This window comes from Mesitornis unicolor, unplaced genomic scaffold (assembly GCF_000695765.1).
Source record: "Mesitornis unicolor isolate BGI_N332 unplaced genomic scaffold, ASM69576v1 scaffold17597, whole genome shotgun sequence".
Taxonomy (NCBI): domain Eukaryota; kingdom Metazoa; phylum Chordata; class Aves; order Mesitornithiformes; family Mesitornithidae; genus Mesitornis; species Mesitornis unicolor.
In genome coordinates, this window is record NW_010194536.1 from 249 (window position 1) to 26379 (window position 26131).

The 26131-nt window shown below is 48.9% G+C and overlaps 1 protein-coding gene across 1 annotated transcript; it reads left to right on the forward strand.

Moving 5' to 3' along the window:
- Positions 1 to 721: 721 nt before the first annotated feature.
- PAPLN (papilin, proteoglycan-like sulfated glycoprotein) lies at positions 722 to 25556 on the forward strand (the record flags this gene model as incomplete). Its single annotated transcript, XM_010187853.1, has 25 exons — positions 722 to 782; positions 1083 to 1185; positions 2091 to 2221; positions 2547 to 2670; positions 3448 to 3528; positions 4730 to 4902; positions 5427 to 5550; positions 6613 to 6739; positions 7444 to 7509; positions 9588 to 9795; positions 11491 to 11667; positions 12969 to 13125; positions 13728 to 13814; positions 14331 to 14619; positions 14750 to 14867; positions 15559 to 15688; positions 16950 to 17598; positions 18339 to 18476; positions 19534 to 19658; positions 20569 to 20707; positions 22096 to 22233; positions 22878 to 23005; positions 23594 to 23702; positions 24666 to 24841; positions 25381 to 25556. Coding segments are annotated over 25 exons (3934 nt in total), but the record flags the coding sequence as incomplete, so codon positions are not given.
- Positions 25557 to 26131: the final 575 nt, after the last annotated feature.

Below are 26131 nucleotides of genomic sequence, written 5' to 3' on the forward strand. Positions count from 1 at the left end.
TGGACTCAATGATCTTTCGAGGTCCCTTCCAACTCCCAAGATTCTGTGTGTGTTTCTGTGTGTGATTCCTACCTTTTGAATCTATTTTCAAGGCTGCATGTTATGGTATACACCTGTGTGTTGTGGTAGACACCTGTTAGAATTGCTGGAGATCTCTTTCTCCATTTTAGGAATGCTGAGATATTAGACGTTTGTTGGCTTTTCGGATCACTTTCCTCTCCATAATTCTCAACTGGAGACACTGGACTGGAATTAAGGTGTTTCACACTTTCCATTGGCCTGTTTAGCTCTTCCTACCAATGGGCCTAGTGTGCACATAAAGAGCCTGATAGGTGACGTGCATACCTGTTCTGAATAGGCCACTGTCCTCCTGCTCATAGCATGTTTCTGGTTGTGGTAAGGACGCCTCAGCTGTGTGTTGGTGAACAAAGGACAAAAAGCTCTGCTTCCATTATTTAGTGAAAACATAACCCTGAAGAGCTGTACTGCAATCGTTCATGGTGTGCTTCATTCGTGCCAGAATGCAAAACATAGCAGAAAATAGCACTAGATGAAGCCAGCTTGCTGTAGTAGAAAAGAAGTGCATTTTAGTTATTTTGTGGCTTCAGGAAACCGTGTGAGGGTGGTATTCTCAGTGTGAAGGGGATTTGTAATGTCTGCCATGAGGTGATTCTTGGTGTGTATCTTCTTCAGAGAACTTGATGGTGTTTTTGTCTTTCAGGACAGAAGGTGCTTCCAGTTGTGTTGGACCAACTCGAAGCTATCGATCATGCAATGTTCAGGTACAGTGCTCTGTTTGTGCTCTTTTTTTTTTTTGTTTTTGCTTGCCTGCTGCTCCTTTTCCCCAGACAGAAGTAGTATGTTGTTATTCATTAGCAGAAGTAATATGCCATTATTAGTTTCTCTTTCTCTGGCATCACTGGTGAGCGCTGTTCACCAACAGTACCCCTTCAAAAGCACATTGAATTGGTGCACCTGATTTTATACGGGAGCAGTAACAAATAGAAAACAATTTTTTGTTGTACACTTAACCGTCCTCCTTTTCATAATGGCCCAGTGCAAACATTTTCTCCTCCCAACAGAGCTGCCCAGAAGGCTCCCGGGATTTCCGGGCAGAGCAATGTGCAGAGTTTGATGAGACAGAATTCCAAGGAAAGAAATACAAGTGGATTCCATATTATGGAGGTAATGACAAACATGTAGATTAGTCTTCATCCCTGACTACCAACAGTATGTTTTGAAGTGACTACAATGTTTTTGACTGTAGTATCCTAGCAGGGTACTTCCTTAGCTGGAGTAGCAGGTAGGGTGTTGGCATGGAAAAAATCATTTTGCCAGCAGCAAAGCATTGCTCTCACAAAGACATTAGACGCAGGGGCCAAGAGACATCTCTTTTTGCAAAAATATATAGTTGTCTCTTGTCAGCCATTCTTTCAGAGACGTTGCTCAAGAGAGCTGGAAATGGTTGCAGCTAAGGCCTAAAGTATGAGAGAAGCAGAAGCTTTGCTGTATTTTTCAATATTGGTGAAATAATATTAGCAGGGCACATGAGAAAAATGCATATAATTAATGAGTGCTTCAGAGAATGTGGCATCTCTTGCAATTGGCTCATGCTTTCTTGAGGAACCAGTTCAGAAGGCAGGTGTAGGAACCAGAGGTCCTTGCTCTGAGCTTTTATATGCTATCATTCACAGTGGTTTAACAAACTACAGGGGATTTAAAGTTTTGTTTGCTGGCTGTAAAGACACTTGTGTTCTGTACCGGCACTTGTTCTCAGTCTGGAAAGCCTTGTACTCCAAAGGAGCATAAGAACAGTCCTACTAAGGCATAACCAAATATCCACCTGGATCCACATCCCCTCCTCCCCACCACTGCCCAGCCAAGGTGCCTGAGAAAATGGTTACATACAGTGAAGCTTTCCAGGGTATTTTTCTAGTACCCAGTGGTTTGCAACCCAGGAAATTGTTCAATATCTGCCATATAATATCAGTCCACATCTGTTTCTGCTCCTGTGATCTAAAACCAGGCTCCTGATGCATTAACAAGCAATTAGTCTTACTATTTAATGTTTGCTTTTTCTCTCCTATCAGCACCCAATAAGTGTGAGTTAAACTGTATTCCCAAGGGGGAAAACTTCTACTACAGACACAAGGAAGCAGTGGTAGATGGGACTACCTGTGAACCTGGCAAGCGGGACATCTGTGTAGAGGGAGTTTGCCAAGTGAGTCATCTTATTGCTTCCTGCCTTTACCAGTGTGGCAATCAGTCTTTCTGTTGCTTTCCTTTGCTCTACTTGACCCCTCATAATAACACCAGAAAAGCAGAATCATTCTGAGGTGCAGAGGGACACATGGACAGCATTTATCTATCTGTCTCTGAATGTGAAACGGAAGATTTCTGTCCTTTCTTTGACAACTCCTTCTCTGCCTCCTCCTGACTTCCCAGATTCAGGCTTTCTCATTAAATCAGTCCAGCATTTGGCCATTTTTTCTTTCTTTCCTCTGTGATTACGGTTTATTCATAACAGTGCCCCTGTGCTTTGACAGGCCATTGGCTGTGATAACATGCTGGAGTCTGCCAAGAAGGAGGACAAGTGTCTGCAGTGTGGAGGAGATGGTAGCACTTGCTATGCTGTGAAGGGCACTTTTGACGTGCCAAGCCTTCCCAAAGGTACAGATGATCTAGGTAGTGTGGGCAGGTGAGAAGGGGAGAGTTAAACCTAAAGTCAAGCTGCCACAAAGGCTGGTGGGGACACCTGCTCACATGATGGTTGTGTAGACAGGCTTGGATGTTCACTTGAAACGTCTGTGAATGGCATGTGGCTCTTTAGCTGGGTTAGCATCAAGAAATGTGTTGATGTCCTTGTCTTGGAAACCACTTCCTTAGTCTCAGTACAGACTGAAGTACTTGCCATGCTGCAAGTGTCTTTTCCTGCTCTGTCTCCAGCAAGTGGTACAAATATACCATATGAATATAGCTATATACCTCCTTCATAAGACTGTCCCCCTGTCCAGTGTCTTGATAGCCCCACCAGGACTGGTGCAAGGCTAGAAATGGGACTGCATCTTCTGCATTTGGCCAAGTTTGAGTCATTTCAAGATGATAACTGCACTGTGGTTAAATCTCTCTGTGTTGAGAACCAATATGATGCTTTGCTGAAATCCCAAAGATTTTAATATCTAAAAAATAGACTTTGCACTGACCCTTGTGCTTACTTTTCTGAGGTGTAGTTGGAACTTTTTACAGATGGACTGGCCTGTGGATAGTTTTGGCTGAAGCTATTCAGAATGCAGATAAAGGGACAGCTGAAATGCTTCAAGCCACTGAAAAAAGCTCATCAAGTTGTTCAAGCACAAATGAAACCATGAACATCTTTGGCACAGAAGAATGACTATGTGGCATCCACAAACATATATTGAATAATCCCCCACCTTTATTTTTTTTCAGGTTACAATCAAATCTTCATCATCCCCGTGGGAGCCACCAGCATCCAAATTAAGGAAGTTATGCCCAGCAGAAATTTTCTGGGTAAGGCTGATGTCAGAGCCCGTGTTTCAGTCCATTTGGATTCCAGCCATTGCATTGAGATTTGGTTCTCAGATAGAGCAGCCTCAAGGGCTTGATATGGCAGAGGGAAAAACTCTGAAAATCAAGATCTGAATACTGAGTATTCTTGAAGTGTTAGTGATGCTCAGCTCTGGGCTTTAGGTTTACCTCATTTTCTCTCCTGTGGTGATCTCGCTGTTAACTGGGAAATAAAAGACCCAACCACGTTCAGACTTCCTGCCTGACACTTACAAGGAGTCTAGTTGATACAGCAAAATTTTGCTATGAGTTCTGCTGTTTGCTTGGTGAATGTAGCCCTAACTTCTCCTGCCACTCAAAAGTTTGGGATGGGCTTCTTTTCCCCACAGATATCTTTTGGGTATTTGTCTGTACAACCTCAAACAGGTCATGCAGCAGACAGTAAAAAGGAGGGGGGGAAATCCTCACTTAGATTTCTGGGCAGGGCTGAGGAAATTCCAGTGGAGAAAGCAAATACTCTTCTGCTTTCTGACTCCTCCATTGCCCAATGATTTGGACAGATCAGTCTGGTGATGTTTTCCTTTGTAGAAAACAATGCAGCACCAAAGTCTTTGTCTCCTGAATAGAATGTCTGACCAACAGGATAAGTGGTGTAGAGGCAGTGGGGTGTGAAGCCCACATCTTAATGCTAAGTGGGACATAGGCTGTGCCTCAGTGACTGATAGTGTGGGATGCAGAGTCAGGGCTGGAATATAATGGAGGCTTTTGGTTGTGCAGCAAAAAAGTGCTTGGCCTGCAGCAAAGCTGACAAGAACCACTGTCTGAATGTGGAGCAGCTTCTGGTAAGGGAGAATTACAGGGGGGACAGTATTGTTACGGGATGATGGTAGCATTTTTTTGCTACACCTGTGACGCAGTGTTAAGTGGAAACAGGAACATCGCTGTTGAGTTCTTACGAACCTCTTTCGATGTCTGAATTTTTATGTGTTGGTAGATACTGCCACATTAGATTGACATCAGACTTAAAGTGTTGCAGTACTGATGTAAAGGAGCTGGGGCTTCAAATGAGAGCTGAGAGCTCTGTGGGTTGCCAATGCCCTGAAAGTTTAGAGCAGGCCCTGTCTTGTGGTATCTGGAGCCAGGTGTCTGGCTATAGGTGTGTTAATTTACTGCCTTTTCTTCTCTGACCCGTGGGTTTGTCCAGCTGTCAAGAATGTGCGAGGGGAGTATTACCTGAATGGGCATTGGACCATTGACTTCAGCCGAGCACTGCACATAGCTAGCACGGTTATGCACTACGACCGTGGCTCCGAGGGTGATCTGGCCCCAGAGCTCCTCCATGCTCGAGGTCCCACTACAGAACCCCTCATCATTGAGGTAAGTGGCTGTGCCTGCTCCTTGCTGATGCTCTTGCTCTCTCTCTTTGAGCAGTGCGACAGTGGGAGCGTGTTGTTGGAGAGCATGTGGGGAAGACGGGAGAAACGATGGAGCCTCAGGGGGCTGTGGTTCTGTTGCCCAGAAAGGAGCAGGACAAGGCTGGATGTTTGCTTCCTGCCTATTGCCTTCAGCTCTGACTTTAAGGGAGGGGAGTGTCAGCACCAAAGGGTGTTAGGGCAGAGACAGGCACCACTTGTTACAGTGTGCTGCAGGCCAGGCAAGGGTACTTACAGTTACAGGAGCAGCTGGATCTTTTGTCTCTGAGAGGGATGGATGCACCCTTCACTGAAAAATAATGCCCTCAAGAGTATCATGGAAGGCAAGGAGAAAATACCGTGTAGATAGTGTGCCTTGAATGGGAGGGAAGCCAGTCAGCTCGAACCCTCAGACATGGTGGGGAAATGCTGCGAATGGGAAAAGTGCTGCTGCTGGTTTTCCCCTGAGTTTATCCCATGCTTTCACAGCTCATCAGCCAGGAGCCAAACCCAGGGGTGCAGTACGAGTACTACCTGCCTGTGCGAGGACAGGCCTCTGGGTACAGCTGGAGCTACGGTTCCTGGAGTGAGTGCAGCTCTGAGTGTGGAGGAGGTAAGGGGACAGGAGCTGGTCTCTGGTGGCTGGTGAGGGGTTTATGTCCACACCCTGAGGACAGTGTGACTGTGTGCTGCCCTCTGCAGCTGCTTCCTAGCAGTCTCCTGCTGGAAGGCAGTGCAGGTATCTGCAGGGGGTGGCTAAGGCTCTCAAGGGAGGGTCACAACAGGACTGTGTCCCATGCCTTGTTCTGTCTTACTTTGCATGTCCTAGTCCTCAGACCTGTTACTAAGATCTGTTAAGAATCTTCATAAATAACCTTTGTTTTGTTTTGCTTCAGTTCTTCACGTCCCTTTCAGGCCTTTTCAACCACTTGAGAGGTCCTCTCCAAACTGACTTGGCCTACATAACTGAATCACATCATTCACCTCTACCATAGGCTGTAAGATTCCCTCTCTTCAGGGGGACTGTCAGGTCTCCTGGGGTACCACATCATGTTCAGTTTACGCGTTCTTCCTTGGACAAAGTTACGGATTTTAAGCTAAAAAATCAAAACAAAAAACCCTGATCAAACAAAAAACCTCTCCAGCTGATTAGTAGATAGAGTTCCTATCAGCCTGTTCTGGTCTTCTGTGCTGATGGCCCTTTCAATAGCTTTTGCCATATTGTAAGAGCTGATATTGTCCTTTCTGGGCACTCTTATCCTGTAGGAAGCATGAAAAGTTGCAGGTTTTCCTCCTGTATCCACTCTTCAAAAGACTGACCTTCTGAGTGTAACAGGAGGCCCCCAGCTCTGCTGCTGTATGCTGCACACACCATGCTAGGTTCCTTAATGATCAATATATGGATATGGTGCTTCCCTTGTGAGTCTCAATCCATAAAATAATAGGAAAATGCCCCTCAGCTACACAGAACTGTTCTGTCTCTCTTGCCTGTCCAGTGGACTCCTGTGCTGTGAGGAGGCATCATTCATACGTATAGTGACAGCCCAAGAGCTGCACCTGGGGTGGGTTGTGATGCTGCACTGCTTCAGACAATTGTTTTGCCAACGCCAGTGCATTGCAAACCTAGTCCTGGGTGGCATGCATTGATCAGGATGCTCTCCTGCTTCACCTTTAGGTTTCCAGTCCCGCTTGGTGTTTTGTACCATAGACAATGAAATTTACCCAGACTATATGTGCAGGAATAAACCACAGCCAGACAATAACCGGACATGTGGCCGTCAGACTTGTCCCCAGACAAAACGGTAAGATTTCCTTTCCTCTTCTGGACTCTGACTTCTTCCTGAGATGCTTTCAGAACCAAGAAAAAGAATTACCCTCTCACTTCTCCTGCCCTCCAGCATGGTCCTCTCCAAGGAAATGTTTCACCTCTGAGAGGAAGCCCAGGACAAAGGGTGGTGATGATAACACTGTGATGAGCATTTCTATGTGCACAAGGAAAGGGATTAATGTGTCATAGACCAATTAATTTTGCTTTCCAGAGTATGTTTGTGGAGGACAGTCTTCTAGCCCATATAGGAATTAGGAAACAAATTCTCTGGTTTTTGTTCTCTCTCCAGATGGACCCTGCAAAAACAGAGGAGTAGGGCAGAGGGTGTCATTTTTATGTCATTTCTGCATTCCCAGTGTCGTCGCTCTTAGAAAGGGATGAATCCTGGAGTCTTTTCATTCTGTGGCGTTTTCAAACCCCTCTTCTCTGCTATTTCCACCTTATCCCTCACTGGCATAGCCTTGGAGTTGGCTCCACTTGGCTCTTAAAAGGGCATTCAGAGCTGTAACCAGAGCCTTGACTGCCTATCTCACTGTGTATCTGGTGGGTGCAGTGGAGGCCTGTGAGACTGCTGCTGTGGGCGAGAGGGCACTTGGAAACCTGGGAGTATTTCTGAACATGGGGTAGCCTGTAGCTACTTGTTTAAAAATCTTTAAATCCTTTGTTCTGTGTATAAAGGACTTCTTACATCTATTTGCCACAAGCCTGGAGCCACAGTGGAGCACGGAGCTCTCAGATGAAGAGGTAACAAGGAGAAGGAGGTTACAAAAAGCACAAGAAGGCAGCTGCTCTCTTCTGCTCTCTACCTAGATGGCCACTGAAGTGCGTGGGGATGTGGGGGCTTTCCTCTTGGCACTGGTGGTAGCAGTGGGTGGTGCTTTGCTTTTGATTCTTGCCCGTGAAAATGATGGTGGAGGTGCTGGCTGGCAGCTTTGCTTAGGTGTTGTGGGTGCTCCTGGTAACTTGATTCTCATGGGACTGAGAAGTTTCTTCAGAGCTTTTGGCTGCTTATCCTGATAATTGTTGTTTTTTCTCTGGAATGAGAGTAGAGACGTGAAGGGATGTTCTGGAAGATTTTTAATTGGCTTAACATGTTAAATAAAACAGAATGGAAAAGAGAGCATGATGGGTTGGGCAATTGAATCATTGGCCAGGATGCCCATGTGCCATAGCAAAAGCCTCAGAGTTTCTTAAAAGCTCTTCTTTCTTTGGCATGGGCCCTACAGCAGGCAGAAAAGTGCCTATATACTGTGATGAGTACAAGAATTGGGAGATACAACACTTACAATGTACACTGAGGTACGAGAAGTAAAAAATATCAAAAGCAAAATAGTTGTCCCTCAGCAAACTGCAAATAGCTGGGGACCTGCAATGTTATGCTCTCTGATGAGGGTCCAGGCCTTATGGTTGACCTGGTCTTACGAAGGAAATGAAACAACTGTCAGGCAAGATGTCTTGTCTCACAATTGAAGGAAGCTGTAAGTGAGCCCAGCCTTTCTGAAACTGTACATTTGCTGTACAGGAGGCAGAATGCAGTTTTATGCTGTTTTATTTAGCCCCACTGGAGGTTCTGAAAAATCCTGATCAGTGAATTTTTTTTGAGCCCTACAACCGCACTGCTCTAAGTGAGTTCTACTTACTGTAGCTGTTCCCTTCCCAGAGGGAACATTTTATTTTATAGCAAAGGCCATTCGGTTTTGGGCTGACATCTGCACCTTTAGCAGCAAAGAAGAGTATCTTAAGGAGATGAATGTGTGTTCTCTAGGCTGAGTCTGCCTAGAGACTCTCTCTAGGAGAGGAAACCATGGAGTTTCTGGTAGAGTGTGAATGTGAATTGGCTGAAACTCGGTTTCGGGGTGATGAGGGCAGACCAGAGAAGCAGCTGGAAGGCTGGGGAGAAAACATGAACCACCTTCACGTCCTGGCTGGGGCTTTCCTGACTGCGAGGGGAGGTAGCAGCTGACAAGCAGATCATCGTGATGCCCACCTTGCATCAGCGGTGCCTTTTGGCTGTGTACCATGCTGGAGTTGGGGGTGAAATGTCACATCCCTGAAGCCAGGCTGTGTAAGCTGTGCTCCTGGCTCCCTGGGCAGCTCTGAGGCACAGGAGTGGACAAGGGCAGAGATTTTAGCATCCGTTGTTTTGTGGACATTCCCCCTTCCGCTAGGCAGGGTATGTCGTTTCTGTGACAGCTTCAGCAACCAAACACAGTCCAAAATATATTTAAAGATTTTGGGGGTTTTTTGGGGTGTGTGCTGCTGTTACAGAATTTGACCAATGGGAGGAATAAACCAGCTTTTTACTGGCTGACAGCAAAACGTTCACAAGCACTTCTGAGGGTGTCTGGCATGGTTTGCAGGCAGAGTGAAGTCTTGGCTTGTTTTCACTGTTCCTGGTAGTGGCTGGAGTGTAAAGGGTTGTTAAGTTGGTGTGGGTTGCTTTTCTTTCAGCTGATCTGGACTGGGGTATTTTCCTTTATTTTTCTTTTTCTTCCTTTGCTGTTCCGTTCAGGCATGACACTTTTGAAGAGATCAAGAGACCAAAAGCCACGGAGAAAAATCTTCCTCCTCTGGGAGAGCTCTGCAATTCCAGGGGAACAAATGCTTTGCAGTTGGGAATTTGTCTCTGGGGTGGGTCTCATGCTCTGCATTGCCAGTTAAGCTGGGCAGCACTTGGTCAAATGGGAATTCGCCTGTGACTCTGTTCTGCAAAGGGGTATTTTCCCCGTCTGATTACAACAGGGACACAACACTGACCTCCCCGGTGCCTCTGGACAGTTTAGCTGGGCTTACATTTGTTCACTTGATTCTGTGACCTGCAGGTGGAAAACGGGGGAGTGGGGATCCTGCTCGGCTACCTGCGGTGGGGGCACCCAGACTCGCTCCGTTTACTGCGTGGCATTTGACGGCCAGAACTCGCAAGGGGTGGTGGATAACGCCGAGTGCATGGCCTTTGCGCAGCAGCCTCGCAGCAGCCAGCCCTGCAACATGCGGCAGTGCGCGACCTGGAGCACAGGGCCCTGGTCAGAGGTGAGTCTGTGCCTGGGAGGCAACCGCCGCTTGGTCTGTGTTGAAGGAGGATCTGCCAAAGCTTGGGGATAAAGAGCCAGGCTCCTTTTCTGGGTCTGTAAAAGGTGTGTGTCCCTGGATAGGCAGCATGCAGAGGTACAGGACTTGTCCCTGCAGTCCTCCAAACAAATTCTCCAGCTAGCTAGCAACTCTGTCCCTGTTCCTCAAAACTGTGTGTGCCCCAGCACCCCATTCCTCTCATTGTATGTCCTCTCTTCTCTGGCTTCCCAGTCCTTTCCCCACTCCTGTGTTTTTATCAGCTCCACCAGACCTGGCACTGGCTATGTTTCTGAGCCAGACCCAGCAGAGACAGTTCATCGGCTGATGATGCACAGTAACGCTCCCTCCTCTGTAAAACAGGAGCTCATGGCTCCTGCCTGTGCTGCTTATTTCCATGCATATTGCTGCCTCAGCATTCCTAGCCCTGGGCAGCAGTACTAAAATCACAACAGTTGGTAAGCAAGATACTCTCGAAATGCTGGTGACCTGCTGTTTGCAGTGTGTCAGCGCAGGGCTTCTCTGAACACAGCTGCGTGGCACATTTTTTATGCCTGTGTGCATTTGTATCTCCAGGAGAGGAAACCATTCAAATTGTATGTGCTTAGCTCTGTGCCAGCCAGGCATTTAAAAGGCATCTTATGTTCCAGGGGCTTAGGAAATAAAGGTAGTGTCTGCTCAGTTCCTAAAGCACAAGTAAATCTTCCTATTTTAAAAAGGAGTGGTACATGCATGCTTGCAACATCTGACTTACGATCTTCTGGTGGTACTTTGAGTGGTGCAGCAGCATAAAATGCAACTTTGAGGCATGATAACCTAGACAGTAAAGTCTTTGTTGTTGTTGTTGTGGGTTGTTTGGGGTTTTTTGTTGGGTGGTTGTTGTTGGGAGGCAAAGGTGTGTTCTTACAGACTGATTCCCAAGTGATTCACCCTGGGGTTCTCAAAAGCGACTGTGTTTCATGTACTGTCAGAGATAAAAGGTCACTCTGGTAGACGAGTCACTGAAACTCAGCTGGGAAGCTCATCTAAAGTAAGTCAGACTGTCCCCAAGTTAATGCGCTCTGTGAGAGACCTTGGTAATTCATGGAGAATTAGGCTGGATTCCAGGAAACACCATTGTGAATTTAAGAGGACATTGATAATGTCACACACCAGTTACTAGTATAGAAGGTGTGTCACAGCTCCACACCATAAAAATGGAGCACAGGGTCTTCGGTCAGAAAACATGAGAAATACAAGAACTTAAGCTTTTTACCTTTCCTTGAATTCTTTACCTTGAGCTAATTTTAATCAGGAGTAAATAACATGAGGTTCCAGGTATTTCCTGCCATTTATTATTCTCAAAGTATTACGCAGTATTGATTTATTTCCAAAAATCATTCTCCATGTCTTCTTTGATAGAGCTCGAGAGAAAGTATATGACCAGGCCAAAATCATCCAGTGACCTCCAAATCTCCCAGACCCTGTCCACCATGCCTTATTGCCTCTTCCACAGCATAAACAACTACTCTGCCAACTCCCTTCCCAGATGATTTTAATTGTGGTCGATTGCTTTAGGCAATCTCAAAATGCTGCTCTGCCCTAATGTTAGGGAGCACAGTCTGGAAATGCAAGTAAAAACCAGGTGCTTCCTTGTAATTGTTGGGCCCCTTTCTGCAGTGCTCAGCCAGCTGTGGAGAAGGGGTCCAGACCCGGACCGTCACCTGCAGAACACAGCAGGGCTCTCAGGCGCAGGACTTCGCTTGCCTAACGGAGCCAAAGCCATCGGCCACCCAGCCCTGCCTTAAGGAGAACTGCATCCAGGAAATTGGCTGGCACGTCGGAGACTGGGGCCTGGTGAGCATCGCAGTTTCGTGGTTCGGAAATAACTGGTGATATTGCTGTGCTCCTCGGAAGCAAGCTTTGATCCGTGCAGTCTGCACGTAGGCTGAGGTTGGGAGCATGCACTGCTTCATTAGCAGTCCCTTGGCTCACAGTTGCGTTGTAAGTGGCACTAGTAGCGCTCCAGTTAATCTGCTGCCTGCTTTGTATGCAGCTGCTACAAAAATAAATCCTGCTGGGGAGGGGGGAGGATTATAGTTCCAGTGACAGTGGCAAAATGCAGCCAATAAGCTGAAACAATCCACTCTTGCTGCTTATTCCCAATTCTTCACTCCATCGCTGTGACCAGCAGAACAGCTCTCTGGCTGAGCATGGCTTAGAGCTGGTGGCTTCAGGTCTGATCACTGCATTTGGTGCTAGGGTTTAAAGTACGTTTTTGTAATTGTTCACATAAACTGTGCTTCAGCTGGATTAGCCCTGTCGTTGTGGAGGGAGTCAGACTGTGTTCAACTTGGGAAAAGTCCTCAGGGGGAAGGAGTCAGGGGTAGATCCAGGTGACTTCCAAACAGGCTTTTTCCCTTCTGTGCTAGCCAGAGCAGCTTGTTCTGAGTTAAAACATGTTACATCTGGTTCCTCATGAGGTGTGGGCCAAGTTCTAATAACAGCTAAAGAAGTTGCATACCTTAATCTCATCTTTCCTGGCCACTGGCTTTCTGATATCAGAAGGGCTCCTGCCTGCATCTGAACAAGAGAGAAATACTCTCCCAGTGTTTGTAGAGCTTACCACGAGCAAGGTGGGTTACACAGATACCTCTCCCCTGCCCGAGCTGCTGTTCATTGTGCCCTCTTCATACACAGCTTCCTGTGAGAGGAACTCCAGTCAGCTGCTTACAAGAAAGCCACCAGTTTGCTTTCCCACTGTAAACTGTTGGTTTTGAATGCATAGCTCAAAACTGACCTTCTCACAGCTGGTGGATCCCCATAGGGTTTGAGATGCGCTTCAGGCCAGGCTGCAACAATTCACTCCAGCTCCCTGCCACACCACTGCGGGTAACAGCAGCTCAGTTGGATGTTACGGGCTGAGCGTGGCTCAGAGTCTAAGGCTTCAGGGCTGGGTGCAACACTTGGTAGAACAGTTTCAAGTATGGCTTTCTAATTGTTCACATGAATCCAGCTGAAATATTGTTTGCTTTGCCTCGGTGGAGGAAGCTGTGCTCAGCTTGTAGCTAAACATGCAGCTGTTCCACGCTTGTGGTCTGTGGGGTTTCTGCGTTCAGCCTCGGCTGCCTGCTCATTGCCTTGTCTCTGTGCCCAAGTGTTCCAAGAGCTGCAGTTCAGGCATCCGGACACGCCAAGTCATCTGCGCTGACGGCGACTCCAAATTCTACAGTCCTGAGACGTGCAAAGCCATCCAGCCACAGAAACCGGCCACCCTGGGTAGCTGCAACACGCAGCCCTGCTACCTGCCACAGCGTGAGTGGTGTTGCTGCACACCTGGCTTTGCCTGAGATGCTTTTGTTTAGGAGTAGAAATTCCCAGCTCTGCACCAGCTTCTGTTTCTTGCCTGCCCGTCTTCAGTTCTGTGCACGCAACCATGGCATCTTCAGAGTCCCAGTACCTGTACTGTTTGAAATGTATGTAACAACGTTGATGTGAGTCCGTTTTGAATTCAGTATTCTGTGATGGCTGCATCCCAGTGTGTGCTGCAGGCTGAGCCCAGGACTCCCAGTCGAGAAGGATGGCAACCTGGGCAGGCTCAGTAGCTAAAAACTAAAGCCAACTCTCCTCCCTCTGTGGACCGGCTATACAGGAGGCACAACTTCTCAGAAGGTTTTGCTTGCTGTCTGTGTCTAGTCTGCATGCCAGAGCTGAAATGCTGACTTTTGTCTGTCTGCCCATCGCAGGTCGCTGTCCTGACGATCCAGTCAAATCCAGCTGCTGCTCAGCAACTGTTCCAGGAGAACAGAAACATTTTCATCAGCTTTAGTCTCCCGTTGATTCCTGTATGTATTTGCAATTATTAGAACACAAGGCTGGACTAACTGCTCTCATTTTCTGAATGTCTCTCTTTGCAGTGGTCCCCAGTATGCAGGACACTATGGGATACGATGTCACTCGCCAGTCCTTGCTGACACGTTACAACCCAAACAGCCCTGCCACAGGTTTGGAAGAAATCTGTTAGTCTGGGGTTTTGATTGTGGTGGACTTGAAGTAGAGGCTGGCAGGGGGAAGGTTCCTCCTTTTCTTCCTTTCTCTCGTTCTTTTCATGTGCTTCTAGAAGTTCATGGGGCTAGTGACAAAGTGTAGATTCTTTTACACCAGTAGTGAGCAGTATTTGAATCTGTCCATGCAGAAGACTCTGTACAGTATACAGAGCATGACTTAAGAGCTGCCTGAGAGAAATGCTGGACAAAGTAGATCACAGGAAGAAGAAAGGATGATGTGAGGGGACCACAGTATCACAGCAAGTGGATTCTCATGGGACTGCAGAAAGAATAATTGAGACAGTGAGCAAAGAACCAAATCCAGAAGGGTGGGCCAGAAGACACACATTCAGGTGAAACCCTGGTGCAGAAAAGCCTGCCCTGTAGCCTTGGGCTGGTAAAAGAGAGCAGAGATGAGGAAAACTGAACAGATTTTGATGCTCACCTGCATACTTTAAGGACTTCTTTCTCCAGATTCTGGTGATGAAAGGATGCTCGCTGGAAGCTCCACCATCCATAGTACCCCTGGGAATCAGCACATTGCATCCACCAATAACCGTGGCATCAACATGTTGCCTGTTCGCTGGGAATTCCAGTCACGCTCATCAGGATCCCATCAGCACAGTTTGTCTCAGGACCCCACTGCAGGGACTGACACTCGGGACTGTCACCGGAGCCTACACGGCTGCTGTCCAGATGGGCACACTCCAGCTTCAGGCCCTCTGGGGAGAGGTTGCCCCTTCAGCACTTGTCACCGAAGCAGGTAGCTGGAAGTAGCTAGACTTGAGCAGGGAAGCTTTGCCTTTCCTGGGGGCTTACTGCAATTTACAGCCTGTGCCTGCTGAGCTGGGCAGGTTAGGTGTTGCTGCAACCCTTCTGCTTTCTGCCTGCAGATATGGATGCTGTCCTGATGGAGTATCAGCTGCCCAGGGTCCAAACAACATAGGATGCCCACAGTATTACCGTGCTGTTCAAGTGAGCAGAAATCAGCCCACTGAGGCTGCACCATCAGTAAGTAAAAAAAAAATCTGTGTTTTAGCCATCCATTAGATACAAAGATTCAGATTTGGCCCCGGTGACTCAGACTGTGGGTTTCTGTTGTGCTTCGTCTCTGCCAGTAATGCTGGAGACCAACACAAAGGCCATCAAGTCCTTTGGCCCACTTCACTCCTGTTCAGTTTGGGGCATCCACCTGTGATCCTCTGTAAGCAGGGGACAGAGTGGGTGGTTGGGAGATGTCTGAGAAGTAGAAGACCATCCTGTGTAGAACTGATTGAATAATCCTAAGTAATCACTTTTCTGTTGGTCGGAAACTTGCCATCCAGTTTCCAGGAGAAAAAAATGGGAAAAACATGGCCACTGTTCATTGACTTTGTTTGTCGGCTCTACAGATTAACTGAGGGCAAAATACTCAAGGAGGTAATTCCTTTCATGGGCTGGGATGTTTGCTGGGTGGTGCCAACTGAAAAGACTGACCTGCTGGTGAGGTCTGCCTGGCAGAGAGCTGCAGCCCTGGCTCCATGGCTGACGGTCAAGTTTCCCATCCCTTCCCACTGTGAAAGCCTCTAGGAAGTAGGCAAACAAATAGTGGTTCCTCTAGCAGCTGGCTTTCTGCAGCCAGCAGCTCAGGCACGGTGCCTTGCATGTGCTACTGTCCTCGTGTATGCATGATAACTTTTGGCTTTCAATCCCTGTCTCTAAGGCGAGCCAAGCCTTGTCCCAGCAGCAACCCTCGGGCGAGTGCCGCAGTTCCATGTACGGCTGCTGTTTTGACAATGTCGCTTCAGCTTCAGGTCCTCGAGGGGAAGGATGTCTCAATAGGCCCAACTACCGTAAGTGATGCTTTTGGTGGTCTTCTTGTTTTAGAAACATAGAAGAGCCCTACAGAATCCAGTAGCATATGGAAGCTTCCTGTGTAGAGGCTCTGCTCTCTATAAAATGTAATGAATAATCTCTTTGAAAGGAAATTCTGACTGGTGGCTGGGGCAGGGGAAGCTTGGAGGGAGTGTAGAAAAGCAGCCAGATGGTTCAGCTTTGTCAGCTACAGCAGGTATTATTGTTGTCCTCTGCTGATAGTTGGACGTAAGTGTGTTTGTCTGACCTCTGTCAGTCTGTGGGACTTCTGGAGAGCTGTTTGCCCCTGAGAAGACACTGTGATGCAGCCTGGAGTGTTACAAAACAGTTACCTGGCTTTAGGGGGAAGCATGGCCTCTCTAAGGAGTCAGGGCTGTGCTCAGCCTTCAGACAGCCCACGGACAGGGGTGGATTGAGAGCTACAGCTAAGGATGGAGATGTTGCTCAGGGCTGCGTGGATGAACTCCGCTTTCAGCCAGCAGAGTTCAAACCAGTGCCTGCTGCGCTATGGGGGCACTAGAGCTGCTGGGCAAAAGCATCTCTGCTCCTTTAGTTCCCAGCTATATCCTCTGCAAGCACGTTGCAGCTACACTGCCTTGCCCTTCTGCTGCAGCACAGGGATTGCTTGGTGGCCTGCCCTGTGGGGATGCCTTGGAGACAAGGAAGGCTCTCTGGATCCTCTCTGTTCAACCGCAGCTTGGCAAAGGAAACCTCAGTCAGAGCCCTGCATTCAGCGTTTGTCAGTGTGACTGTGATACTTGTGTCTCAGAGCACAGGGCTTGGTTTGCAGACACATTGGGCTGTGCTCCTCTTTATGTGTGTGGAAGGGTATTTTGTAATGCATGAGGCATCACAACTAGGTCTAATCCACTTGCTTTGTGGACTGGAAATGTGTAGGTGACAGGCATGTGCCCCTTGCAGGAGAGGCAGCCCCAGAGGCAGCCTTGCAGCTGCACAGTTCCCCAAGAAAAGCTGCAAAGCATCTGTACAATATCCAGATTCAGAAGTGTCTCTGAGGTTGATTCTCCTTCCATCAGTGGCAAAACTGGGGCAGAGAGAACCACATGGGCAACTGCCCCATTTCAGAGCAGAGTTGGGTGCAAAACTCATTCTTCCTGCTTTCCCACCTGCCCTCTGCCCACAAGGCCCATGAGCTCACCTAGGTAGGTGGCTTAAAGCACCTGGACCTTTATGCTTCATGACCCTCACATCTCCTTCTGTTCCACTCTTTTTTGGTAGCATATCCTGTCATGTGCCTGCTGCCCAGTGCCCACGGCCCCTGCACGAACTGGACCACGCGCTGGTACTTTGTGACCGTCGTTGGCAAGTGCAACCGGTTTTGGTATGGTGGCTGTCACGGCAATAAAAACAGCTTTGCCTCAGAGGAGGAGTGCATGCGAGTGTGCAGCTCTGGGGGGGTCGGTCCTCTGGAGCACCAGCCCTCTTCTGGCACAGGAGCCCTGCAACACCAGCACGCCGGCTCTCGCTCTCGTACAGGGGATGCTCGGAGTCAGCAGCAGCCACCCCTGAGGGAGTCTGCAAGTCACAGCCACGAAGGAAGAGCCCATGGGGCTTCACACCCCACGCCAGACAGCCACAGACGGGACAGCTGGAGAAGTGAGGTGCTGCCAGCACCTTTGCCAAGGACTGGCGTGCTGGAGAGCCAGCGCTGGGGCACACAGCAGAGCAGATTGGGCAGCCTGAGCCCGCTGCGTGTGTGGGAAGCAGCAGTGCAGGGGCCCTTGGAGAAGCAGGGTAGCAGTGGCCAGCAGGTGCTGCCCCAGGAAGGCAAGCAGAGGCATAAGGCTTTTGGAGCAGACGTTTCCATGACTGAGGGCTTTGGGCACCAAGTGGCTGCAGACTCCTTCCCAGTGCGGGCTCTGCACAGGTGATGATTTTTATTATTATGTTTTCCTGTTCTGCCAGTTCATTGTGCAGCATCAGTGCAGCTTCCTCTGGAGTGAAAGCGTTGCCCCAGCTGGGACCAACTAACTGGGAATACCATGCAATGGATTGGCTGTACATGTCACCCTCTGCTAAATCAGGCCCTGGCGTTATCTGCTGTCTCTTTCCTTGCTCTCTGACAGCACTGGAAGTATGGTGTGAGAGAAACTGCAGGATCCTGGGGACTTTGTCTGAGGGGCATTCTTATACTGTAAATGAGAATCCATAGGTGGTTTTCATGTTCTGACCAACAAATTTAGCTGACACACTGACTTCAGAGCTTTTATCTCAGCACTGCATGGAGAAGCAATGGGTTGTTCTAGGGAAGACTTCTGAGATGTAGAGTTTGGGTCAGGATCCAGACAGTGTCACCCTGATAGTTACATCTAAATGTGTCTGCACTGGATCTGTGTCTGTCTGCTGAGCTGAACCTAGTTCCTTCAGAAGAGAGAGGGGTTGCGGGGTGCTCTCTTTTTCTGGAGATACTGTAGCATTCAGTCTGTCCAGAGCAGCCTTTGCCACGTTGGAGAGGGCTCCTCGCATGTTGCCTGGTGCCTCTGATCAGAGCTGAATGGGCAGCTGGTCCTGCTTTGCCCTGTGGTTGCAACTCATCCAGAGTCACATTAGAGAACCTAGAGGAGAGGAGGACAGAAGAGGTGCCAGTGCAATCGCCTTCTCTTTCAGAACCATCCTGGAGGAAGCCAAGCCCTCTCTTGTGACAGCGGTCGTGGGACAAAACGTCCAGCTGATCTGCAAGACAGGCCTGTCCCCCTTCTCCAGAGTGGAGTGGATGAAGGACGGCCGACCGGTCTCCTCCGACAGGTGAGCTCAGCTCCCTTTGTTGTACAGCAGGTGGGCTCCTTGCTGGGCAAATCGCTCAAAACGCTTGTCTGCTTTCTTTCTAATCTTACTGTTATCATTCTTTAAAAAAAGCCAAAACCACATGAGTAAATAAAGAAGCTCATGTATTGACCTAAGAGCGTGAACTACCTACCTGGTCTGTGCACTGCAGAAACAGAGACACAGATTCAGTCTGTAATATTATTGAGGCGTTGGCTGGTGTTATGGGGCAGAACAGGAACTCGCCCCTGGCAAGGCAATGGTGGCTTACTGTTACCATTCTTTAAAAAAAGCCAAAACCACACGAGTAAATAAAGAAGCTCAAGTATTGACCTAAGAGCATGAACTACCCACCTGGTCTGTGCACTGCAGAAACAGATTCAGTCTGCAATATTATTGAGGCGTTGGCTGGTGTTATGGGGCAGAACTGGCCCCTGGCAAGGCACTGGTGGCAGCTGACCTGTGGGTAACAATGCAGAAAAATGTTGTCTCTGTTGGATTCACCTTGCAGCAGCACTAAGTCAGTAGTCCAGGGTGAAGCCTGTAGCCAAATTACGTGGAGTTCTTCTGGCTGGAAGTTTCTGACTCTTCCATCTAAGATATTTTTTAAAAAAACTACTTTTAAAACCTGTTTTTCCTGGGAATTCTGTTTCCAGCAACTGTTTGGAGCCAGACAGTCACTTTGTGTTATGAAAATCACAGTTAAGAAAAGTCCAGTTCTGCTTTTCTGTTTGCAGACGACTGCCGGGGCTGAAGCTCCGGCCTGGAAGGGCCATTTGCCTCCTCATGGGAGAGGATTGCTGAAAGCAGTTCCCTGTTTTCCCATCTCAGTTTCCTCTCTGTTCCTGACCTCCTTTCTGCTGCAGTTATTTCCCCTGCCAATGACCCCTCTGTGGTCAACAGGGTTTTGTTTCTTTCCAAGCCGGGGAGGGCACTACGTGATGATGGTTTATGCAGCATCAGCACGAAGGGCCGCTCTGCCTTGGCCAGTTGCTGTCCGTGGCCAGGCAGAGCCATTTAACTCTTGCTCCCGTTGCAGCCACACCTACCAGTCCGACAGCTCCTTAGTGATCAGTCACGTCAAGCGGGAGGACGCGGGGACTTACACGTGCCTCATTTCTGACGGGAGGATGGAGAGCCGAGAGATTCAGTTACAGATCATAGGTGACTCATCTTCCGCTTGAGACCAAAGAGGTGGCTCAGGGCTCCTTGTTGACAACAGCAGCCATGAAGCCGGCTGCAGGAGCAAACTTCCTCTGCTGCCACACTGTGCTAGCAGCGTTGTCTTCACGCCGTGGCAGTAGTGTCCCAAAAGCTGCTCAAGGCAGTCAGTCTCCTCAGGGTCCCAACAGGGAGCGTGGAGATAGCAGGCCTTCTTCTGGTGTTGCCTCATGATAGAGCCTTAGCCCCAGAGCACTTTCTCCTCTGCAGCGCCATCCCATAACTGGAGCTGTGGCTTGCCTGCCCCATTTCCAGCACAGCGATCGTGTCTTCCTCCCTGGGAGCCATCAGCTGCCTCCTGGCCCCAGAAACTAGACTCCAGAAGAGAGGTTTTCTGCAGTTGCCTGGGCTCTCAGTCTCATGCTGTAATGGGATCAGTCTGCTATAGCTGTCTGTGCTGGTGCATTTTTGTTTTGTCTTTTGCCCAAACAGGTCCTACTGGGTAACAAATGTTTCCCTGTTCTGAAAAATGTGCCTTCTTTAAGAAACAAACCCAAGAGAATATGAAAGACATCTCAAAAGATGGGCGAGCAAGGCACCCTGTAGCCTTCGATCTCTGAAGTGTGCTTTGTCGCAGCAATGGCACATGGGGCAGAAGGCACGGTGGCCTAAGGGACGCTGCAACATGTTCACTGATAGAGGAGAGAAAGGAGTCTAAAATTGCCTGCCTGCAGGTCTGTGACTCTCATTAGCAGACAGCACAGGCTTACTGCACTCGTCAGCCAGAAAACAGATGGCTGAAGGGCTCTTTGGCTCCAGTTCAGCGAGCTCTCCCAAGCTCATAGAAACCCTATGCAAGAGGTCACAGTAAGAAGGGTCCTTTCATTCACATATGGCATTTCATTTTGAATAGAGTACCAGAGCACTGTTCTGGCAGAGGGTGAGAGAGGTCGGCTCCTTCACAAGGAAAATCAGCGGCATCGAGAGGTACCCAGAGGCGGGAAGGTTGTACAGGCACCTGGTTCCTCTGTGCATCAGCAAGTCACATACAGGTAAGTTCAGATACAGCAACAGTTTGCCCACCGTGCCCAGCTGATGAACCATATGGCATCTCTTCATGTAGAAAAGCTGAAGATTGGAAAGGTCCTGGGCCAGCTGCTCTGGGGCACGGTTGGGAAGCGGGCAGTACCGAACTGCTGACAACAGGAACGGGCGAAGATCCCGGTCAGAAGCTGTCTCCTGTCCTCCCCAAGGGCCTCTCGAAAGAAGCATATTCTGAGGAAAGACGAGCAAGGAGGCCGAAAGCAAAGGAGCTAGCTTCAAAGAGAAGTGGAAATATCAGGGGCAGCATCCTTAGCTGTTCAAATTAGTGTAGGCAGAAAGAGAAACCTGTTCTGGAAAAAAAGCAAAACAAATAGGAACTGCTTAACTAGCACAAAATAGGAGATATGTACATTTTAAAAAGCTCCAGTTACTGTAGCCCCCTTCCATTTATTTTAAATAGTTTTGAGTCAAGCTGGTTTGTTCATAAAATATCTCCTCACATACTGGGTGGCATATTTTGTAGCTTCTTGCATGTTTCTTTGGTGCTTCTAGACCCCACAGAAATAAAAGGGTACAAATTATTTTTGCCTTAAGTGCAGCATAATGTGGCTCCAGGTTAAATGGGACCATAATCAGATCCCTCCCTTCTTGAGTTTCCAAGATAAAACCCAGCCAATTTGCTGAACTCCCCAGAAACCTCCTTAGCTGCTTCTGCCTAAAAGCAGAAAGAAGTGATTCATTGAATTAAGGCTCTTTGGTTTTGTTTTTTTGAGATCGAGAATTCAGATCAGAGAATGGGGCTGGGGGAGATGATGTTTTATTTGACTCTGGGAAGATCATGCTTTAGTTCTCCTCTAAAATGGTGTTTAGCTGCAGATGTAAGAGAGCAAAGGGTATGAGGAGATGAGTGGTGTGAAACCCCAACCTCAACCTTTCTGCTGCATAAAGTGGACGGCCAGCTCCTGGGCTTTGCATGCAGTCAGGTGATTGCAATGGGCTCTTCACACCCCAAAAATATCTGCTCATTTTTGTGGGCCAGATGAGCACCTAAAGGGAAGCTTGCTTGGTGACCTGTTCAGGACTTTGTGCCATGTGCCCACGCTGCTAACACTTCCTATGCTGTTACCCAGAGGGATGCTATAAGAAGTGGTGGCTGTCTCTGATGGGTTAAGCTGCGCTGAACTGGAGCAGGCTTTGATGGAGGCCGCTCTTTTCTGAATGTTGTGAATGAACGTTGGTAGTGGCACACTACCAGAGCTCTGACAGAGAGTGCAGAGACCACTCTTTTCTATTGGAGACAAAAATTAAGGCTTGTGATTAAGAAAGCCTTGCGCTGAAGGTCAGATGCTGAACGAGGAAGTTTCTGCATCTTTTGCTGTGCTTGTGGACTTTGCAGGTTGAGAATGGATAAGAGCGAGCCATCGGTAGTGGAGGCCAACATTGGGGAGAGAGTCAGACTGCCCTGCACAGTGGAGGCATCGCCGGCTCTCACCGTTGCGTGGCAGAAAGACGGACAGCCCCTCTCCTCTCCTAGGTGAGCTCCAGGCAGCTCCACCATACCCACAGGCAGGTTCATGTGGGGGAGAGCCTCTTCCTTGCCTTGCCTTTCCCATCTCCTCCCTGAGAGGATGGACATACAGCTAGGGCTGTCCTGCTTTATGTTGGCCATTTAGGCCAGTCCATCCTGCCTGCCTGCCCTACCTCACACACAGATCAAAGCCTCAGCATTGAACCCTCGAGTGAACAGCTGTGATACAAGGTCTACAAGTGAGCCAAAACTGAAATTTGTTCAACTGAAAGATGAACAGAAAGGGACACATGGCAAGCAAATTTGCCAAAACCAGCAGATCCGTGAGCCAGGGCAAAGGCTCATGGCAAAGAGAGAGACCAGGCTGCCTGCGGTGAACTTCCACAGCTACTGGTGCTGCTCTCCTGCAGCTCCCCTCACCCTCTGCTCCCAGAAGCTTGCTCTAGCAGTGAGCTTTTCCAGAGCCTGCAGCACCAGTGCTGGGATTTGAGGACCAGGGGTTGCATTACGGGTTGAGCTGAGCTGCTGCTAAACCTTTGTTCTGTGTCACTACAAAGCTGTGCAGGAGGCTCGGCTCAAGCCCTGGTGGCTGCAGTCCATCCTGACCCAAGCACAGGCTGAGGGGTTTTGTTTTCTGGTTTTCTCTCCAGGCACAGGCAGCAATCAGACGGCGCCCTGGTGATCAGCCGGGTCAGCGCTGAAGACCGCGGCTTCTTTACCTGCATTGCCTCGAATGGACGAGATCAGGACCAGCACCAGGTCCTGTTCCGACCTCTAGGTACTGGATGGGTGACATGCGTGGCCTGTCTGTACACACGCATGTGTGCACACAAACAGGAAGCAGGGAGGGCTGGGCAACGGGGGTTTCTTGTCTGGCTGTGCCTCTTGGCCTCACACCTGATGTTTAACAGCACCTTGAGGGCAAGGGGAGAGTGAGTTGTTCTACTCAAAGGTAATGTGTGTGTGTCTCGCAGATCGTGGTGCTCCACGCAGCTGGGAAGAGGGACTGATAGCACAGTGAGAATGACTCCCAGGGCTTTGTTTCTGGGCCATCAGTGTGTAATGGGTATATAGGAGCAAGAGGAACTAAGGAGATGGTGGTTTTGTGCATGTGATGTCCTTGTGTCCGCCTGGAGGCAAAAGCTCTTCCAGGCCTCTGCTACTTGCCCTTGCTTGGGCCAAAGCCCTCAGGAAATCCACATTTCCCATAGCAAGAGAGTCATAGCTCCAAGCATGCTGTTTCAAGGCCTAGGGATTCATAGCTCATCATAGCATACATTGGACTTCTCCCATGAGGGAATGCTCCTACTACCAGGGGCAGCATGGTGGTGTCTCCCTGCTAGCGATGATTTCCCTTCTGCTTTAGGAGAGCTGAGGATCACTGGTCTTCTACCAAGCATCACAGTACCCGAGGGAGGGACCGCTCAGCTTCATTGTACAGCGACTGGCAACAACGTGAACATAAGGTGGTCAAGGTGAGCCAAAATGAGACAGAACTTCCCTTCTCTTCCTGAACCTCATCACTTACCCTCCAAATAATAATGCAGGATGCCTGCCACCTTCTTACCCCAGCCCCAGCTAGCGTCACTTGCCCTTTCTTAATCAACTTGCCTGTTACACTAAAAATTCTGGTCAAGGTCCCTGTGGGGTGTAGAGGTCACCAAGTTCATGTTCTGGCCAAATGAGGAGGAAAACACTCCTTAAGGTAAGATCTCATGGGATTCAGAAGGGGCTCCATGCTGGAAGGCCGATGACATGGTAACAGCAAGGGGTATCTCACAAAGTGAGAGTGGGACATCTCACAAAGAGCGCTTTTCTTCCCTGTGTAAGGTTGATACTTGAGTTAACAAAACAATGCAGGTTTCAGAGTCTGAATGAGACCTTTTTCAGTGAAACAGATTTCATTTCCTTGGTAACTCGGAGTTCATAATTCAGGCAGCTTTCCTGCTGGGCACAGAGTATTCCAGGGGGAACAGAACAGACACAATCTTGCTGGTATTTTAAATGTTCTTTCTAAACAAACTTTTAAGGGAGAGAAAAGAGGGCACATTGCTCACTACCCAATATGTTCCTCAAGCAATATGTGCTGCTATCAATGCCAGCCAAGCAAGCACTGCCAGACCTGGAGAGATGGAAAAGCACCCTGGATTTTCTCTTAGTTCCTCAAACCTCAAAAAAATGTGTAATAGCGGAAAGGGGAATGTCTTTAGCACACAGCTACCTCCCCCGCAGGCAGTGGGCTGACGGATGCAGACTCACTCAGGCTCGTGTTACTACCCGATGGTAGAGCTAGGTTGTGTGGCCAAAGATTTCTGCTTCCTTCCTGATGAATTTGTAAAAACTCACCCCTTTCACAGAGCATCAGTTCCCAAAGAGCACGGAGACCTCCTCTAGCCCCAGTGGGTGGGAACAGTGACACAGAATGTTTCTTGCTGCAGGAACGGAGTCCCCATGCGGGCAGATGGCCACCGCATCCACCTATCCCAGGATGGGAGCCTGGCCATAAGCAACGTTCAAGAGGCTGATGAGGGGTCCTACACGTGCAGCGCCTACAGCAGCAGCAACTCGGTCAGCGCCAGCACGGAGGTGAAGGTGCAGAGGAGCAGGCCTAGCAGTGAGTACAGCCTGTCCGCCCTGCCTCTCCCGACACACCGCCTGCCTCTTGGCCACTGTTAAGGGTCTGCCCATTGCATGTGCCCATCTACCACCAACCTCTGGCTTTGGGGACCAGCAGGAGCCTCTGGGTTGTGCGTGAGGAGCCCTGCTTTTCCTGGGCAGAAAAGCAGGATGGTGGAAGCACCACCCCACCCAAGGTACTGGGGGCCTCATTAAATTCTTGAGGCCAAAATGCCATAGTTGGTTGATGAAATAGTTGGCTGCGAGATTTGTGTTTGGACTCTGCACACCATCCAGCTGGCTTTACAAAGGGTGTAGAGTGGGCTTTCCTCAGGAGACCAGCCCCAGAAACTGCATTCTCCTCCTGTATCTCACCAGAGGTGCCAGTTTCTCTCACATCCTTGATGTGGGACTAAATTTAGAACTGGCAGGGTTGGAGAAAGCAGGAACACGCTGTGTCTTTTGAGAGGGAAATGAAACCTGAGGATAAGCTCTGGCAAAGTATTTACAGCTGCCTCACCTTTTGCTTGGCCACAGCCGCCGTGAATCACGTTGGGGACCTGAGCAGAGAGTGCGTGGACCAGCCTCACCTCGCCAACTGCGACCTGATCCTGCAGGCCCAGCTCTGCAGCAACGAGTACTACTCCAGCTTCTGCTGTGCCAGCTGCACTCGCCACCAGCCACACGCCAGCCCCCCTCGTCACCGCGGGTGACGGACACCGCCACGGCTGCATGGAAGCACAGGTGACCGATCGCAGGACTGGAAGTCTGAACTCTTTTGCTGTGTGAAACTGTTCTGGGAGCTCTGCCCTGCTGGAAAGCTCAAGAGGGTGAATTGAATGGTGTGGTGGGTGTAACTGGTCAAAGGTGGGAGACCTACCACCCTCGAGTTTATTGCAGATTTCTTTCCCCATCATGTTTCCCCATATGCCTTGCTGTAGCTAATCCATCTCTTCACTTAAGGGTAGTTGCTGTCACCCACAGAACAAGGTGACACTGGGAACCTAAGGGTGTTGTGGTTTTAGAGAAGGCAAATAACCAGCATGGAAGAGGGAGAAACCAATTCTTCCTACAAGCATGAGAGAGAAGTGCTCTTTTAAAAAAACCATCTCTGAAGTGTTTGAAGTTGGGCCTGAACTGGCTTAACCAAAGCACTAATGGGAGATGAACATTTGTAATCCTGGGGAGCACTTTCCATCTAAATCCAAAGGACTCTGGCCATGAGAAACAACTTAATACATACAAAAATCAATATTCAGGTCCTACAAGATTACTAGCTCTAGGGATG